The 17,372-nt window shown below is 35.2% G+C and overlaps 3 protein-coding genes and 1 pseudogene across 3 annotated transcripts; 2 read left to right on the forward strand and 2 right to left on the reverse strand.

The window, feature by feature from the left end:
• Window positions 1-4,942: 4,942 nt before the first annotated feature.
• LOC146936059 (FBD-associated F-box protein At5g56370-like) lies at window positions 4,943-6,506 on the reverse strand. The gene is made up of 3 exons (XM_085749134.1): window positions 5,736-6,506; window positions 5,304-5,450; window positions 4,943-5,212 (listed from the first exon to the last, which is right to left on the reverse strand). Exons 1-3 carry the CDS (start codon window positions 6,504-6,506, stop codon window positions 4,943-4,945), a joined length of 1,188 nt encoding a protein of 395 aa, XP_085605260.1.
• An 873-nt stretch (window positions 6,507-7,379) lies between these two features.
• On the forward strand, window positions 7,380-8,702 carry LOC146936060 (uncharacterized; annotated as a pseudogene).
• Window positions 8,703-9,256: 554 nt separating this feature from the next.
• LOC146936061 (uncharacterized) lies at window positions 9,257-9,688 on the reverse strand. The gene has a single exon (XM_085749135.1). The coding sequence runs from the start codon at window positions 9,686-9,688 to the stop codon at window positions 9,257-9,259; it is 432 nt and encodes a 143-aa protein (XP_085605261.1).
• Window positions 9,689-14,793: 5,105 nt separating this feature from the next.
• Window positions 14,794-16,904, forward strand: LOC146936062 (putative F-box protein At1g49610). The gene is made up of 3 exons (XM_085757666.1): window positions 14,794-15,706; window positions 15,831-16,029; window positions 16,477-16,904. The coding sequence occupies exons 1-2, from the start codon at window positions 14,816-14,818 to the stop codon at window positions 16,011-16,013; spliced, it is 1,074 nt and encodes a 357-aa protein (XP_085613792.1). The 5' UTR covers window positions 14,794-14,815; the 3' UTR covers window positions 16,014-16,029; window positions 16,477-16,904.
• Window positions 16,905-17,372: the final 468 nt, after the last annotated feature.

A 17,372-nucleotide genomic window follows, 5' to 3' on the forward strand; every position in this document is an offset into this window, starting at 1 on the left:
CATGTGAAGCTGAATATAAAGCTGCATCACTTTGTGGATACGAAGCAATCTGACTATTGAATTCAACTGATGAAATTAGAAATGTGACATCAACTTAACCAGAAATCCCATTGCACATGAGAGAAGTAAGCACATGGAAATAAATTTTCATTACTTTAGAGAGCAAGTAAGCAAAGTAAAACTGGAGTTGGAACATTGCAAAATTTATAATGAGATTGTAGGTGTTCTAACCAAAGTATCTAAGATTAAAGTGTTCATGAAACTAAGAGACTAAAGGGGGGATTGAAGCATTGACCAGCGTGGAATGAGGTGGTGTGTTGTGCGTTAATACAAAGCAAGTAACTAATTAGATAGAGTTAGATTTTCTGAGTGAAGTGTATGTGATAGTGTGCAAGTGCAAAAGTGAATTGCTAACAATATCGCCCACTATTTCTCATTGTTCTGCAGGACAGGTCGAGGTAGAAATTTTGTATTCCTTGTGGATTGACATTGGTTTGGTTGAATCGAGAATATTTACGACATTTGAAGCAAAACAAATGGATAGGTAGTGTGATCTCTCGGCTGAATATGATTGAGTGCATAACAAGGAGAAAACAAAAAAAAAAATCTAGGAAGGTTTATAACAAGTGCTACTATAGGGTTTTTGTTTCACTACAAAAAACCATCCAAGCAATCAAATCCCTTGAAAACAGAACCTCAACTTCTTATCGCCACATTTGAGCCAACCAAACAATGACTTATTCCAACACTTCTTTCGACTCCACCACCACTTGACTCCCGTCCGCTGGAGAAGACACCAGAACAAACCCAAAAACTTGAGTTGAAAAACTGGCTCTCAATCTCGAATTAAAAGCAATCGACCCATTAGACTTCAAAAACAAATCACTAAGGCACCCCTCAATTCCTAGACCACTGAAGAAGACACCATAACTATCCCCGAAATCTTGGAAGTAGACACTAATAACCGATCTTGAATGGAAAGCTATCGGCCCATTAGAATCTTAAAGTTAAGTCCCTAAGGCAGTCAACAAGTGGAGCTGTGGTGCAAACAAAGCCGGATTGGAAAAGAGCGCAACTCGAAAACAACCCAAAATAAAACTACGACACTGTAAAGAATAATGAAGACTCGTCAATTAATGAATCAAATCAAGACAAATCAAACAAACCATTGGAAAGTAATTTGTCTGAATGCATTGCCTTGATACATGGAGTAAAGACAAATAATATTCATAAAAGCTCCTAGTGATATTTCCTCATATACATATATTAGTATTACCGTTGGGTTTATGTCAAACCAAAATATTGCTCTCATTGATATTGCCTTAAATATATATAGCTGTTGGTAATAATAATTATAAAGGCACCTAGTATTGCCTTATATATAATATTAGTACCGTTGGATACAGACATATAAATTGTATCAGTGTATATTATGAAAGTAAGCTGAAATACAATTTCAATTAATCTTTCAGCCACTATTTTATCATAATTTCAATTTTCATTAGACACAATCGAAGGAAACAAAGATCTTACAGCGACGGAGATGGATCCAAATTTGAGGTCACCACAAGCAGACAACAGAAGAAAGAAAAATCTGCAAAAATAAAAACAACAAGCTCCTCGTCGCCATCACCGAAACCAAAACTCACCATCACGTAAAAAAACACTGTTAACATTCCAGCTTTCAACCCAATACCAATAGCCACCACCTAGTGTTACTAACACCAACAACCCAAAAGTAAACACCAACAATACAAAGAAAGAAACAACATATAATGACAACAATACTAACATACAGAGAAGCCAACAAACAGAGAAGTGACCCTCAACCAACAAACAACGCTAACACCCAACAAGTGGTGGACGAAGTACCAGCCACCGAAAGAAATGGATCTAGATTTATCAGCACGAACCCGAAAACCACAATGAATCGTGCAACCAACACCACCAGGATCCAGATCTAGAAATTGGTGGCTGAGTGATGTGGACGACCAAATCCAATCGTCGCACAACCAATGACTGCATCTACATCACGATGGAGATATGTTGGATTGGAAGGGAGGACTGAGGAGGGCAACCGATGGAAATCAAGAGAGAGGTTAAAGAGGGAAGTTAATTTTTTTTTGCAATGCATGATTTCAAGTTTTGGTATACTAACATATGTGCTTAGGGAACATGTTAACATTTCCCTTGTTTAAATTATTGTTGTCTAATGCTAGCCTCTATTAGAAACCATGATAAAATATATAGGTGCGGACACGTGAAAAATGATGGTGCATATAAAAATGACAGGGAGTGAAAATGGTGCAGGCCTTGTGAAAATTATTAATACAAATACGAAGACAATTATTACTTGATAGATAAATTTTTCTTGTGTTTGCCACTTTTATTTTTATAGTACCAATTTAAAGAGTTTTATCGACAACGAAGATTGTCAAGATAAGATTCGTAAAAATATATATTATTTTGGCTAGCTTTGCCACCTTATCTCTTGCTATTGAAAATGGGGTTGGAGCTGATTGAATATCAAGGAATGTAGCAACAGGTTGTGTCATAAGGGTTAGAGGATGTTTCTGATAAGGTTGGAGAAATGTGAAGTGCTAATGGAAATTGGAAATTCAAACTCAAAGCCACTACAAAAAAAAAAAAAATTGAACAGTGTAACATGTTGTGCCATGATATCCTTAGGTAGTGAAATATGATATCAATGCATGCATTATTACTATTATCAAATTGATTTTTGTGCATTTGGATTAAGAAAAATATTAGCAATGAACTCTCTAAAGAAAGCCTTGTCTAAAAGAACTACAATCCACAAATTAAATCATCATCAATTGATGTTTACCAACTCAATCATTATCAGCAACATGCTACTTTCCACCAAAACGTTCCCCTAGTTTTCCAAATTCTCTGCTCATTTATATTCCCTAAACATTTCACTCTACCAAACTGAATTATTTCACAATTGTTTCCTCATCTATCTGTGTTTACTGTTATGAAGGCATTCCATTTCCATTACTATGTTTTCTTTGCTTTTTCCAGTATTCTTCAATATCATGTCATCCATCATTCCTTCCAACAAACAGTTCCATATGCATCAATCTCTGCTACTTTGTCATACTCCTGACTGCAAAACTTGCAGGTAAGCAGAACACGGAGGTTCGTATCGAGGGTGAATTTCAAAACAGGAGGTTTTAATAGCACAACGCATCACACAACTCGACTGATTCATCCCTAACCAGTCTTTTCATTATGCTTAACGACGTTATTACTTATATTATCATATAATTGTTTCGTTACAAGTTAAAAGTCTCAAATGAATGAATATATACCAAAGTTGAATGAACTTCATAAAGAAATTCATACTAGGAAAGACACAGACAACTATGTAGATTAGTACTCTTATTCTTTGAGTCAGTCACCAACTTGTTGCGATGTTTTTTTCATCATGTACTGAAATTTTCCTCCTGTCTTTTTAGGAATCCCGATTTTTAACAATTATTAAGTATGTATGCACCATCATTTTCATTCATTATGGACAAATAAAAAAAACCATGAGATATATAGCACTAGGTTTCCCTAAAGTGAAACAATCAAAAAACCTTTGTAGGTTGCCAAAGCAAGTAGCCAATTCCACAAGTACTTAACACATTTAATCCTGCCTAATGTGAGGATATTTTATATTTATGCTGCAAAAGCAAAAGAGAGGATTCTAATGACTGAAAAATTCAGATCATAGAAATTAAAGTTGGCTATGTGATTTTATGAAATGTTCTGCTTCTTTTGACTAAATTTTTAAGCTCAATAGAATGGAGTACAAGAGAGATATTTGGAGTAAACTACAAAACCTACTTGTATTACTATTTGTCTAAATAATGTTTGAATTATTCTATGACATAACTAAGATACTAAGTCAGCAGATATTCAACATTAGTCAGCTAAGATATTCGACATAAGCTACATCTGAAAAGCATTGACATTATATAGTAAGTACTATTTTGCAGCATAATTCTACTTAGCACTCAACAACACACAAAACTATCCACACATAAACAATGTTGACAAATATCAAACATGGCAGATGCGGTGTCGGATAATTTGACAACTGTCATGACAAATTCTTTAGGAACGGCGGAGCCTTGGCGTTTTATGGTGTGTAAGATGCTGAAAATGGCGATTTTTTAGATATCTGCCATTATCACAGCATAACTTCACTCCAGCAAGTAAATTCTACAACCATCGATCTCATCTCATCAACCATTAAAATCAAGTTTGTTGCAATTAACAGATAGTGCAATCTGTATCAATATTTCATGCCTAAAAAGACAAATCTATGAATTAGACGTAAAATCTGATTCGCTGGCGAAATTGTATCCATGATAAAGTTCTTAATCGTATGCTATTAAATTAAATAATGCTATAGTATCCATCAAATATTAATATTTTTCTAGAAACTTGGATTTATTTGAAAGTGAAGATTAACTCCTTACAGTAGAGGAAAAATCTTGTAATTCCTATAACAACAACGTTAAAATTCAGAACTGAAAAGTGAGTAAATACCATTTATTCGACAATATTTCACCTTTCACATTACAATAAAAAAGAAAAAAAAGAAAACCATAAGCTTGAAACACTTCAAAATAGACCAATTTCAAAATCATATCAAAATGATTATATACTACTTCTCACATAAAACAACAAGAAATAAATCATAAGCTGCCTAAAATATAAGAATTTATATCGAAATTAAACGTTCATAAGCAAAAATACACCTCCAACCAATCAAAAATGTTTTAAGCAATAAAATAAAACTATAAATATATAATAGTTTTACCTTTTACCATCATTAATTGAGTCAACAATAGGTATAAGAAATGAAATTACCCCCAAAACATTTCCTTTATGAAAAACCACTACAAAGTCTTCAAACAAAATATCATCATCAAACAAATAGAAGTTTAAATGATGTAGATCCCCTTGCCAATGAAGATAATTCCAGTAAGTTTTTAGACTTTACACGGCACATAAACTTAATTGTCATGGTCTCTAGTACTTTAGCATGCTGCATAATATATTTTGCGAATTTGAACTGATGTTTTGTGCCTCTATAACCTCTAATAGAGCATGTTTTGAGATGTGATGAAATGCATTCTGGAACAGTGATGGGATGCTTCCAACAATTGTAACAAATATTTTCAGCATTCCCACAATCCTGACAACAATTCACATGATGTTTTGGTTTAAAAAATCTAAAAACCATGAAATTACAATTGAAAAAGAAAACAAATACTAAAAATCAAAACCTGAATGATATAATGTTCAAGTTTGGGAAAATGTGGGAGTATTCCTAGCAACCTCGTGCATCTCTTATTGCAAAACATATCATGAACACTAAGTTCCATGTGGGTCAAATTGTGAAACACGGTAAGCCTTGTCCGAGAGATTGACATCTACATGAGTTGCATAAGAAACGATATTAGAAATGCATATGCTCCCTTTAGTAGGGTTTTGCTTCCCAATTAAAAAATTATTTAATTAATGTGTATATGTATCAAAACTATTAACTTTACATAAAAAAAATCTCACTTCAATGCAAAAATCATAAATACCTTGAGGATCATGATAGTTAGAAAACAAATGTCAATTAAGTGTGAAAACTACGTAGATTTTGAAAACAGGAGTTGCATGAAACCATAGTTTCTCTAAACAGTTATTTACGAGCATGATATTCATACCTTTTCTACAAGCATAATCTTTGCCTTACAAATCAAAGTCATCAGAGGATCCATATCATGGCAAATATTTACTTTCACCAAATTAGGTAAAGCATTCAAATTTTCCACGGGAACAAGTGACGGCTCGTATATAATCCTTTTTTTATGCAAATCCTCTAGAATAGGACAACCAAACAAAAACTTCACTAAGAAATCAAGAGATGTGATGTAAATTCTATCCAAATAAAGAGTTTTGAGATGAGGAAAATCTACATGATCATAATCTCTCATCCGTATGTGTGACAATTTAAGAACTTGAAGAGTCTTCAAACTGAGAATGCGAGGAGGTAATGTGATAAGACGACTTTTACCAGACATGTCGAAGTTAAGATTCTCGACTCCTCTTTCCATCGCATGTTTCAAAATTTGATTGAACTCATATTGCTTGAAACAACGAAAAGATTGACCAAATTTGAGGGTTAAAGAATGGATTGAAGCCTTTTTGTCTCGCAAGAACAAAGCAGAGAAAACAAATTTGCGAAAGCTGTTGCTATCTTTGAAGGTTTCGTCCTCAAAATTGATGGCAAGTACCGAGATCCACACCGATTTCCATCTCTTTGAGAGGACGCTTGTGTTTGCAGCGAGTTTAGTCGGGACAAAGGAGAGAATGTGACAAAGTATGGAATCTGGCAAGTCACTGATTCTATCCATGTTTGGAACTGACGCTGTATTCTCCATCTTCTCTAATGAAACATACAGTGCGCAAAGGGTAGGGTTTGGGTTGAAATGCATCCACCGATATTAATAAATAGTGTTTTTTTTTTAATAATTGGATTTTCTTTTTTGGTAGTGAATAATAGGGTTTTCTGTTGTAACTCGTATAGATATTACAATTTGGACCTAAATATTTTACTTAAAAAAAAAAAAAGTCAAAGTAGTTTTTTTTTTTAATAATAAATCAAGCTTTGGGCATGCAACAGTTTTAAAACCCTTGTAGAGTTTGTCACCCATTTAGATCCCTATTTATATTATGCAATATCCCTACCAATTTTTTTTTTTACAAACCCTAAAATGGTTTTTGAAATAACAAAAACAAAATATATATCGTTGATATAGTGAAAGCGTAATGCTATGTACAGCGAAATGTAAAATCACGATTTCTTCAAGAATGACATGGCACAATACTATCGCTTGGATTTCAATCTTATTTGATTACCGTTTCATCAAAAAAAAAATACATATGACCCACCACCCCATGAGTCAGGCAGAAATTTTATTGGTTAACATTAATTTCGGAACTGTTTCGTGATAAAATATTTCTTGATAAATAGCATTGCTCATAGTGAAATCGTTTTCGACGAACGGAAATACTGGTTTAGCGAGAATTTCTTTTTCGATACTTTCCCAACATGAGGTGGCGTATTGTAATTGGTCATTTAACACCATCCTTCCATGTTTTCTGCCAAGTTCAACGAGTCAAACAATTTACTGTTAAAGCTTTCACCGGTCGTGATATTTTCGAAATTAAAATTTCACTATATATAGCAGTCCTGGTCGACAAATTGGCACGCACAATCAAACTAATAGGGTTTCTTACTCACTCAGGTGTGTTTATAATTGGCCTACGTATTTCTCACTTTGCTTTTTTAGTTTCCTATACAAAACATGTTACAAATTTGCTTCTTACTCACAGGTTCTGAGACGATGAAGACACGAAGACGATATGAAAAAGAAGATAGACTCAGCGATTTACCTGATTGTATTCTTATGTACATACTCTCCTTTTTGAACACCAAACAGGTCGTTCAAACTTGCATATTGTCCATAAGATGGAAGAATCTTCCAACCTGTAGGTTAAATTCCTTACCGGATTGTGTTCTACTTCACATACTCTCCTTTTTGAACACCAAATGTGCTTTTCAAACTTGTGTTTTGTCTTGGAGATGGAACAATCTCTGAAAACGTCTTTCAACCCTTAGATTAAGTGGCCCTCTCAAGTCTTTCAAGGGTCGCTCCAAATTAGTGTCTCGAATTTTATCTCTTCGTAGATTCAACTGCACTCTACACTCTCGAATTTACCTATGATCAGGAATTGGTGGAGCCTCACACACTTAAAAGTATTGTATATTACGCTGTTTGACATAACGTCCAGCGATTACTCATCTCTTTCACTTGTGATATTCAACAATTTCCACCTTGCTTATTTTCATGTCAATCTTTAACATTTCTTCACCTTTCTGTTTCCGCATATAGTCAAACATTGTTTCCAGAATTTCTGATTTTTCCTGCATCAACCTGCTTGACTCTACAATCCTTCTACTTTGGCCTTGGAGATGATGGCTGTGTGGAGCCATTCTTGACCTTTAACAGGCTGAATACTTTGAGCATTCACTATTGTAAAGTTTGGAATGCACAAGTTCTTTCTATTTCAAGTTTCAGTACACTTGTCAATTTAACTATATATAGATATAGTCATTGTCTTGGTTACAAACACCGAGTCTTTGTAACTTTGCATTTACTGGTGCTGCAAATCAAAAACTATACGGGAGTCATCTTTTTTGTCTTAAACACTTATACATTGATGCAAAATCCAATTCCACGGCTGATGAGGACTGTTTGGTCCTACTCAACTGGCTGCTAGAGTTTGCTAATATCACATCATTGACGGTCTGTTATAGTACTCTTCAGGTTTTGAGGCTGCATTTTTACTTTGTTTAGTTGCTTCCTTTTTTATTTATTTCTACATTTTGTCAAATATATATGAAAATTGATCCTCACTCGTCGTCATCCTTCATTGCATAGATTCTGTCCTTAGTTCCTGATTTATTCAAGGTTAAACACACTTCTTTGCGCAACTTGTAGTCATTGACAGTAAAAAGGGAAGGACATTTATTATACATGGCATTGGGACAACGTACATCTATACTTGATGGAGTACTGTTTGTTTTGCTTCAAAACTCGCCATCAGCAGAGGTTAACATCATATAATGAATTAATGATTAAGGTGAAATGTACTTTCAACTTTTTAAATAGATTTTTTTTCCGTTTGGTTTTTTGCTTCCTAGTCTTGTCTTTTTGTTTCCATCAATCTCGTTAATTGGTTAAAGCTTAATACATGGAATCCAATCCATAACAAAGATCATCCAAAATCACATTAGTATGTTGGTGTGTTTGTATCTTTTGCTGGAAATGAAGCTGAAAATCGGAGAGCACTTATTTATAGAGGTCCTTGGATGTTGTGGACCACATAAACTCATGGTGCAATGTGGTCCATACAAAAGAATCCTATGCTGATGGATTTTGGATTACATAATCCGAAATACACTTACACCCTATGTGAATTCGGATTACATAATCTGGAATGCATATCTTTGGCTATTTTAGCTTTAAATGCACTCCTTTGGCGGAAAGCAACACATGTATTATTTAAAACATAACAAAACAACGTAGTTCAACAACATAAAACAAACACATAATAAAAACTACATAAAACACGTAATAAAAAACAACATAATACACGAAATAAATTAAAACATAGTAGATCATGGGTCATCTAAACTAATTTCTTCGTCGGGTGCGTCCAGGAGTGCCCTGATCTCTTCGGAGTTCCTGTGCCGGATCAAACTTTTCTGAATTTCTTCAACATATCTGACCAACGAAGCGTCCAACTCGATCGGCCCTCTAGTATTGTATTGACAAAAAATGGAGAACATGGTTCTCACGTCGTTGTCGTTTATGAGCTTCATCCGGCTGAACAGCACACTCCCGGATGAGTCAGTCGACGGACGTCCATCCTCAACACCAACCACCCTCTGTGTGTCTCTGTAGTTGAGTTCGAGGTTAATTTCATTCAGCTGGCCCTTCAACCTGGAGAGAGTGACATTTGTGCGAATCCTGAACAGACGGGGTGGTTTTACCCCGTTGTAGTAAACTGCAGCTAGCTTGGTGTTCGAATTAAATACAAAGATTTCCATGGTTTTTTTTCTTTGTTTGGTTGACTGGTTATAAAAAAAAAGGACACTTATTTATAAAGGTCCCTGGACGTCCTAGATCACAAAAATTGTCGGTGCAATGTGGACCACATGAAAAAAAAATCATGTTTCGAATTACATGATCCTGAATGTCTCTCACCCATAGAAGGTGCGCAACATCCTTCAACTTGGCCTAGTATCGTAAAAATTCAGAGTACATAATCCATAAACAATGGGAGTTGTTCGGATTATGTAATCCGGACTGTGTTAGTTTGTTTTGGCCGGTGGTCCGCACCACAAGAAACACGTTTTCAAAGGTTTTTACCAGCATTAATGGCTGGTAAAACTCCTTTGAAACACTTTTTTGACTAAGCATTAAGTGTAGATATAACCTATGTTTAAAGAAATCCTATAAATAGCCTCCAAAACCTTCACATTTCTCAAACCAATACCTTCACATTTCTCAAACCAATTCTCAAACTCTTTCCTCCTCTCCTCATGTTCATTATATGCAAAATGTGTTTTCATCTTTGGCCTTTCATAAAAAGAGGCTACTTTGGAAACTCAGGGATTATATGACCAGTCAACAGGGAATGCAACGCACTGCAAAGAAGCACGGTTTGTCTGGGTGTTAGGTTGATCTGTATGGGTGCAAGGTTGACCATCAAGGTCTCTTTCTCCCAGGAAACAAACCTTACCCAGTAGCCTCCCCCCCTCCTTGACCAACCTTCTTGGGGGTAAAGCTAGATTTAGTTTTACCCCATTGTAATGTAGATGTATGAATAATTATATTAATAAAATGAGATGTTTGTGTATTATTTTTGTAAATATATTTCTGTTTTTATTTGCATTTATTTTATAAATTTACCATCTAAATAATATAAAATAAACCAAAGTTTAAGCAAAGTGGGTAAAACTAGTAAGAGAGGTTTCCAGATTTATAATCCAAAAAATTCTGGGAAATTATTTATCCGGATTACATATCCGGAGGGCTATTTCGTAATTTTGCAAGGCGCGTGAGAACTTAATAGGGTGGGAAAAGTAATAGTCATTTATTAAACGAGCCGGGCCAAGCTAGGCTTTAAAAAGGCTAGGTCGTAGGCCTCTGTCAGGCGGCCTGGCCTGTTCCCACCCCTATTGGTAGCCTCTTTCAGCTAGTTTTTTGGCACTTCTTGTGCTGATTTTTTCAGACTCTGTGATATATTCCATTTTAACTTCTTAAAAAAAAATCAATTAATGGTAGCTAATATAATTATTATCATGATGTTTGTCCACTTAATAATATCATAATATAATTAAATAATAAAATATTCTAATATTTGAGCATGAGTCTATAAATTTAGTTGCATCGCGTAACAATACTGATGGACATTGGTTTCCCCCATTGTGAAATGTATAGCAGATGCTGATATTTTTAGACAACGGGAATGCATCACGTTTACTATATGTCTCTGTGACCATCGTGGGTCATTTATCATGATCCACACAAATCGAACTTTGATCTATCTCGAAATTGTCGAGGGATAAGATCTTGGACTCCTTAAACCTCTTCAATGGATTTTAGATATGTAATCAATTAAATTAGAGTTGTGAATTATATGGTGTCCAGATTGGGCGATATCATTAGACCATGTCCTGGTATTTTAAATAGAGTGGTGCTATATGGCACGACACTCTTCTTCATGCACGAAGACGCACGACACTTTTAACAACCTATAATTTACTCGGTAAAAATAAAAAAAAAAAAATGAATAGCGTAAAGGTCAAAACCTAACTCAATTTTAATCGCAACAACTATGGATTGCCGATATTTGTCATAAAACAAGATGGTAAATCATTACTTACTCAAGAATGCTAGGAACATTCACTTTTCAACACTCTCTATGGCACTAACTCTTTTATTAAATAAAATCAATGTATGTCCTACCACTTTGTGTAGGTTTAATTTTCAGAGTGTAAATTCACAATGATTTAAACCAATAAGAAAATGAGTATTAGAGAGGGTGTTCAAAAGAGTATGGCCCATTATCCACCCCCACTCAAAGAAGAAAATTGATATTCCCACTTCAAATGTTGCTACGAAACACCACCAAATTACCAATTAATATAACTCCATCGACAGTTAACTGTCTATGAATTTTAACCGACGGCAGTTAACTACCCATTTAGGATTAAATTTGTCATTCCATGGTGTTTCTTAGCATTTTTTTTTTAACAAAAGTGTTTCTTTGCATTGAGTAAAGTGTCAAAAACAATTTTCTTGAAAGAAAGAAGAAGAAAAACATGATCCATGTTTTTATTTTTAAGTAAAAAAAAATGTGTTCCTTAGTAAAAAAAATTATTAAGGGCCTATTTTTATTACGAGAGCCGAGCCTCCAATTTCATAAGACTATTACTTTTCCCACCCTACTGCCTTCTCGCACGCCCTGCAAAAATTTCAAAAATACCCCTGGTCCGAATTACGTACTCCGGACCAAATTGTTAGTGTTTTCGGAAAATATAATCCGGACAAATACACTATGAATATTTTGTGCCTTTCTTTGATGTCAAGGGTCTCTGTTGACCGTTATACGACCCCCCGCATAAGCTACAATGCAATTGCAGGGGTCGTATGAGCGGTCAACAATGACCATGACACCACAAACACTCCTAAAACCTACCTAAAAAACTTTAAAAAATTTTGAAGAAAATGTAAGAAAGGAGGTGAAAAAGAATGAAGGAAAATGCTGAAGATCCAAGCCTTTTTATAGCCTAAAACAAGTCCTAGGTCATTTGGAAGTCAAAGAAAACGTGTTTTTCATTCAAAACCGTCCAAAAAACGCAATAAAACTCCACTAACCGGCCAAACCTTTGGTGAAACGGCACCGGCCAAAATTTTACTGAGGTGTTCCGGAATATAAACTCCGGATTCCATGTAGATGTTGCGGATCTTATAGTCCGAACTGCACCAGACCCTTTTATTTCGATCATTTCTTGGCGAAAGGCTTGGAAAAAAATACATAACATAAAAAGAAGCAACATAAGACAAATAAAAAGTTAAAAAAACCATAATAACATAAATGATGAATCTTTTGGGAAGGTGTTCGGAGAGGAGCTTTTGAACTCAATCATGTCGGCCATGCCAACTGGCATGTTACGATCGGCAGGCCGACATGATCGAGTTCATAAGAACCTCTTCTTTGGAGTTAGATCTACAACACAATGAAGAAAGGGAAGGTGTTTTCAAGAGGATTTCTTTGAGTTAGATCCTGCTGCCTTGCCAAATGACATATTCATCTGGCAGGCAGCAAGATCTAACTCATAGAAACCTCTTGATATTTTTGAGTTATCTATCTATCAAGGAGGCATCAAAGACTATCTATATATTTTTGACAGCATGCTGAGGATCTTCATCTTGCCGTTATATAGAGATCGATATATTTAAAATGGCATGAGAAAGATCCTCAGCTTGATGAAAAAAATTTGCATGGTTATCTTTGGTGTGTTTGTGTGTTTTGCTGGTATTGAAGATCAAAACTAGAGAGGGTCTATTTATCGATATTCAACACCGACCACCCTCCTCGTGTCTTTGTGGTTGAGTTGATGGTTGATTTGATCCAGCTCATCCTTCAGCCCGGAGAGGGTAACATCGTCATGAATCCTAACCAGATGGGGTGGTGTTCCACCGTTGTAGTAGACTGCCGCTAGCTTGGTGTTCGGATCAAAGCCAAGGAATTCCATGTTGTAGAGGTATCTGGGCGTTGTAGTTTACTTGTAATGAAAACAGGGACCCCTATTTATAGAGGTATCTAGGCGTTGTGGACCACGAAAATTGTCGGTGCAATGTGGGACACACAAAAGAATCCAATGCTGAAGCAATCCGGATTTTAAAATCCGAACCAAGCATCACCATACACAAAGTCCCAAGTTTCCCTTTGGTTCACGCCATGATCGTATTTTTCCGGAATATAAAGTCCGAAATATATATGTATTCTGGATTATATTTTCCGGACTGTACCAGAAGCTTTTGGCCGGTGGTCTGCACCACAAAGAAAACGTTTTTCAAACGTTTTGGGCGGTGGTCAAGTTGAAAAACGTGTTTTTACACGTTTTTTGACCGGTTTTAATGCATTTCCCACCTTTTTTTTTTATCCCCCTCCCCTATAAATATGGTTCATTTCCTCAAACATTTTCACACCTTCTTCTTTTTCCTCTTCTCCTCTACAACGATGTGTTTCCATCGTTGACCTTTCATAGAAAGAGGTCTCTTTGGAAATCCATCAGGGGTCATATGATCGGTCAATAGGGAAGGGGGTCAGTCTGGGTGTGAGGTTGGTTTGTCTGGGTGTCATGTTGACCATCATGGTCTCTTGTTCCCTAGAGGCCCCTGTGCCCCCTCTGTCTCCCCACTAACACCAAAGCTACTGGTATGTCCCATCAGGCAGCATTGGTTTCTTCTTCCCCGCCATCTTCTTTCCTCCCACCGTCTTTCCTCTCCACCAGTGGCTGGAGCCACTGGTATAGCTTATGTAATAAGATAAGATTAGAAATATTTAGAATGTAATAAGCTTAAAAAGCTTGAAAATTATTGTAATGTATTGTTCATATATTAATAAAATAAGTTGTTTTTATTCTTGTGTCTTTTTATTTCTGTTTTTAATTTTATTCGGATTTTATTTTACGAATTATAAGGCTTAAAATTGCAAAAGTTCTAGTAAAACATTATTCCGGTTTTAAAATCCGAAAACATCTGCAAAATTCTAACAATGTAATCCGGAAAACAAAATCCGGACCTGGGGTAAAATTGGAAAAAATAGGGCGCGCGAGGAAAGACATAGGGTGGAAAAAGTAATAGTCATTTCGTAATTGTCCCCTGTAAAAGGTTCTTCTTGCCGAATATAAAGATCCGTAAAAGGGGTTTTCGTTTTTTTATAAACCCTAAAAGGGATCAAAAACAAAATATATATCCCTGATAGATAGTGAGATCGTTGTCTACAGATCCTCATGACACGCACAATCAAAGCTAATTGGGTTTCCTACTCAAAATAATAGGTGCATTTGTCAATGGCCGACTTATTTCCCACTTTTCTTTTTTAGTTTTCTATACAAAACTTGTTACAAATTTTTTTCTTACTCACAGGTTCGGAGACGATGAAGACACGAAGAAGACAATATGAAAAAGAAGATAGACTCAGCAATTTACCCGATTGTGTTCTACTTCACATACTCTCCTTTTTGAACACCAAATGTGCTTTTCAAACTTGCGTTTCGTCTTGGAGATGGAGCAATTTCTGGAAACATCTTTCAACCCTTAGATTAATGGGCCCTACCCTCAATTCTTTAGACAGTTGCTCCAAATTAGTGTCTCGAATTTTATCTCTTCGCAACGATTCAACTGCACTCCACACTCTCGAGTTTACCTGTGACGAGGCATTCGTGGAGCCTCACACACTTAAAAGTATTGTAAATTATACTGTTTCACATAATGTCCAGCGATTACTCATCTCTTTCACTTGTGCTATTCAAAAAATTTCACCTTGCTTATTTTCATGTCAAACTTTAACGTCTCTTCACCTTTCTGTTGGCCGATTTAGTCAAACATTGTTTCCGAAATCTCTGAATTTTCCAGCATTAACCAGCTTGACTCTAAAATTCGTCTACTTTGGCCCTGGAGACGATGGTTGTGCGGAGCCCTTCTCGACCTTTAACAAGTTGAAATATTTGAGCCTTTACTGTTGTGATGTTTGGAATGGACAAGTTCTTTGTATATCAAGTATCACACTTGTCAATTTAACTATATCTTTCGGTTCTTATCTTAGTTACAAATTATCTGCTCCGAGTCTTCATAACTTTGCATTTACTGGTTCTCCAAATCAAAAACTATATGGGAGCCATCTTTTTTGTGTTAAACACTTATACATTAATGCACTCATGGTATCCTATGATGTCACAAAAACTGAAGAGGACTCTTTGGTCCTACTCAACTGGCTGCTAGAATTTGCGAATATCACATCATTGACAGTCTCTTCTAGTACTCTTCAGGTTTTGATGCTTTATTTTTACTTCGTTTTTAAAATACTTACTTGAGTTGCTTCCTTTTTTATTTATTTATATATTTTGTCACAAATCTATAGATCCTAATTTGCCATCATCCTTCATTGCGTAGGTTCTCTCCTTAGTTCCTGATTTATTCAAGGTTAAACTCACTACCTTGTGTAACTTGGAGTCATTGACAGTAAAAATGGAAGATTCATTATACATGGAATTGGGACAACATACATCTATACTTGATGGAGTACTGGTCTTTTTGCTTCAAAACTCACCTTCAGCAAAGGTTAACATCATATAATGAAATAATGATTAAGGTGAAATGTACTTTCAACTTTTTAAATAGATTTTTTTTTCCGTTTGGTTTTTTGCCTCCTAGTCTTGTCTTTTTGTTTCAATCAATCTCTCTGATTGGTTATAATTTAACACAGATCATCCAAAATCACATTAGTATACAAGTACAATTTGTAATCTCGTTCGTGTCAGGATTGTAAGTAGTTTTGTTTTATTTTATTCAGCTCTCTCGTGGTTCCTGGTTTCATGGAATAATCTCTCACTATTTTCTGTTTGGTTTGCAACATATTACCTCTAAGGGTTTAAAGATATTGACATAAGGATTGGATTCCATTTTTCTTGTTATTGTGCCTGTCTTGTAAAATGAAAATGGCCTACTTGTTTAAGTTCATATAAGGCTCATAATCCGAATTTGCGGGGAAGTTAATAGTCAATACAAGTTTATATTCCTAATTGTGTTACGTTTTCAGTTGAAACCAGAACCAAGAGCACACAAAAATAAAATTTTTATATAGACGGTGGGTTTTGCAGAAAGGCACGGTGAAAGATACAAAAGCTAGATGAAATCGAAATGTAGAAGTTTCAAAAGCTAGTGGTTTACACAGGAGAGTCCTTGAAGTGTGGATTGCCTATAACAAAAACATTTTTTTCCAAGAGGAATATTTCTACTAGCTAGATAACATGTTTAAGTTTTAATTATTTTCCTGCATTCAACTGTATTATTGTTCCTATTTTATTTCATGTACTTTATACCCTCAGTGGATTTTTGTATTTGAATATTTTGGAATCTTCTGATTGATCCTTCTTTGTTGAATTTGGAGAGCATGGTTTTATGTAGATTAGACTCTAATATATCCAGATATTTGGTTACCCAATTGTGGATTATATTATATGTGATATCGACTTACAGTATTTGCTAATGTTTCGATGCATTGCATAGCTTGAAGGTCCATTGATATGTATGATTGAACCATGAATAGTTTACATTGCTACTAGCAATTTACTTTTTCCAGCTTTCACAGAAGTGCTTTATACTTAAGTATGGTAAAGAAGACGCGGAAGAGGGCTAATTCAAAGGTGAGAAAAATGAGTGAAAGACAATAGTAGTTCTCTATTCGTCATTTCCTATACGGTCATCATATTAGGATTCTTATTTTCTTCTCAAGTTCTATATTTTCTAAAAGAAGAACATTCCTTTTGGTTATAGGTTTGGAGTTTAGTTCACTACGATTTTGATGTCAGTCTAATACCTTCTTCTATTGTATTTTATTTTTATGTTTCTCAATATTTATATTAATGTGTTTCAATTTAATTTTTTCTTTCAAAAATGTTCTTCCACTGTTCTTTTCATAAACCATTGCTTCCT

This window comes from Medicago sativa, chromosome 3, assembly GCF_051527215.1.
Source record: "Medicago sativa cultivar Bolivia chromosome 3, Bolivia_mono, whole genome shotgun sequence".
Lineage (NCBI taxonomy): Eukaryota > Viridiplantae > Streptophyta > Magnoliopsida > Fabales > Fabaceae > Medicago > Medicago sativa.

Coding starts and splice junctions, on each gene's coding strand:
- LOC146936059 (XM_085749134.1), bottom strand. CDS start 6,506: ATGCATTTCAACCCAAACCCTACCCTTTGCGCACTGTATGTTTCATTA. Junction 5,451..5,735: donor AGATTATGCTTGTAGAAAAG/GTATGAATATCA, acceptor CAACTCATGTAG/ATGTCAATCTCTCGGACAAG. Junction 5,213..5,303: donor TTGAACATTATATCATTCAG/GTTTTGATTTTT, acceptor AATTGTTGTCAG/GATTGTGGGAATGCTGAAAA.
- LOC146936061 (XM_085749135.1), bottom strand. CDS start 9,688: ATGGAAATCTTTGTATTTAATTCGAACACCAAGCTAGCTGCAGTTTAC.
- LOC146936062 (XM_085757666.1), top strand. CDS start 14,816: ATGAAGACACGAAGAAGACAATATGAAAAAGAAGATAGACTCAGCAAT. Junction 15,707..15,830: donor TCTCTTCTAGTACTCTTCAG/GTTTTGATGCTT, acceptor TTCATTGCGTAG/GTTCTCTCCTTAGTTCCTGA.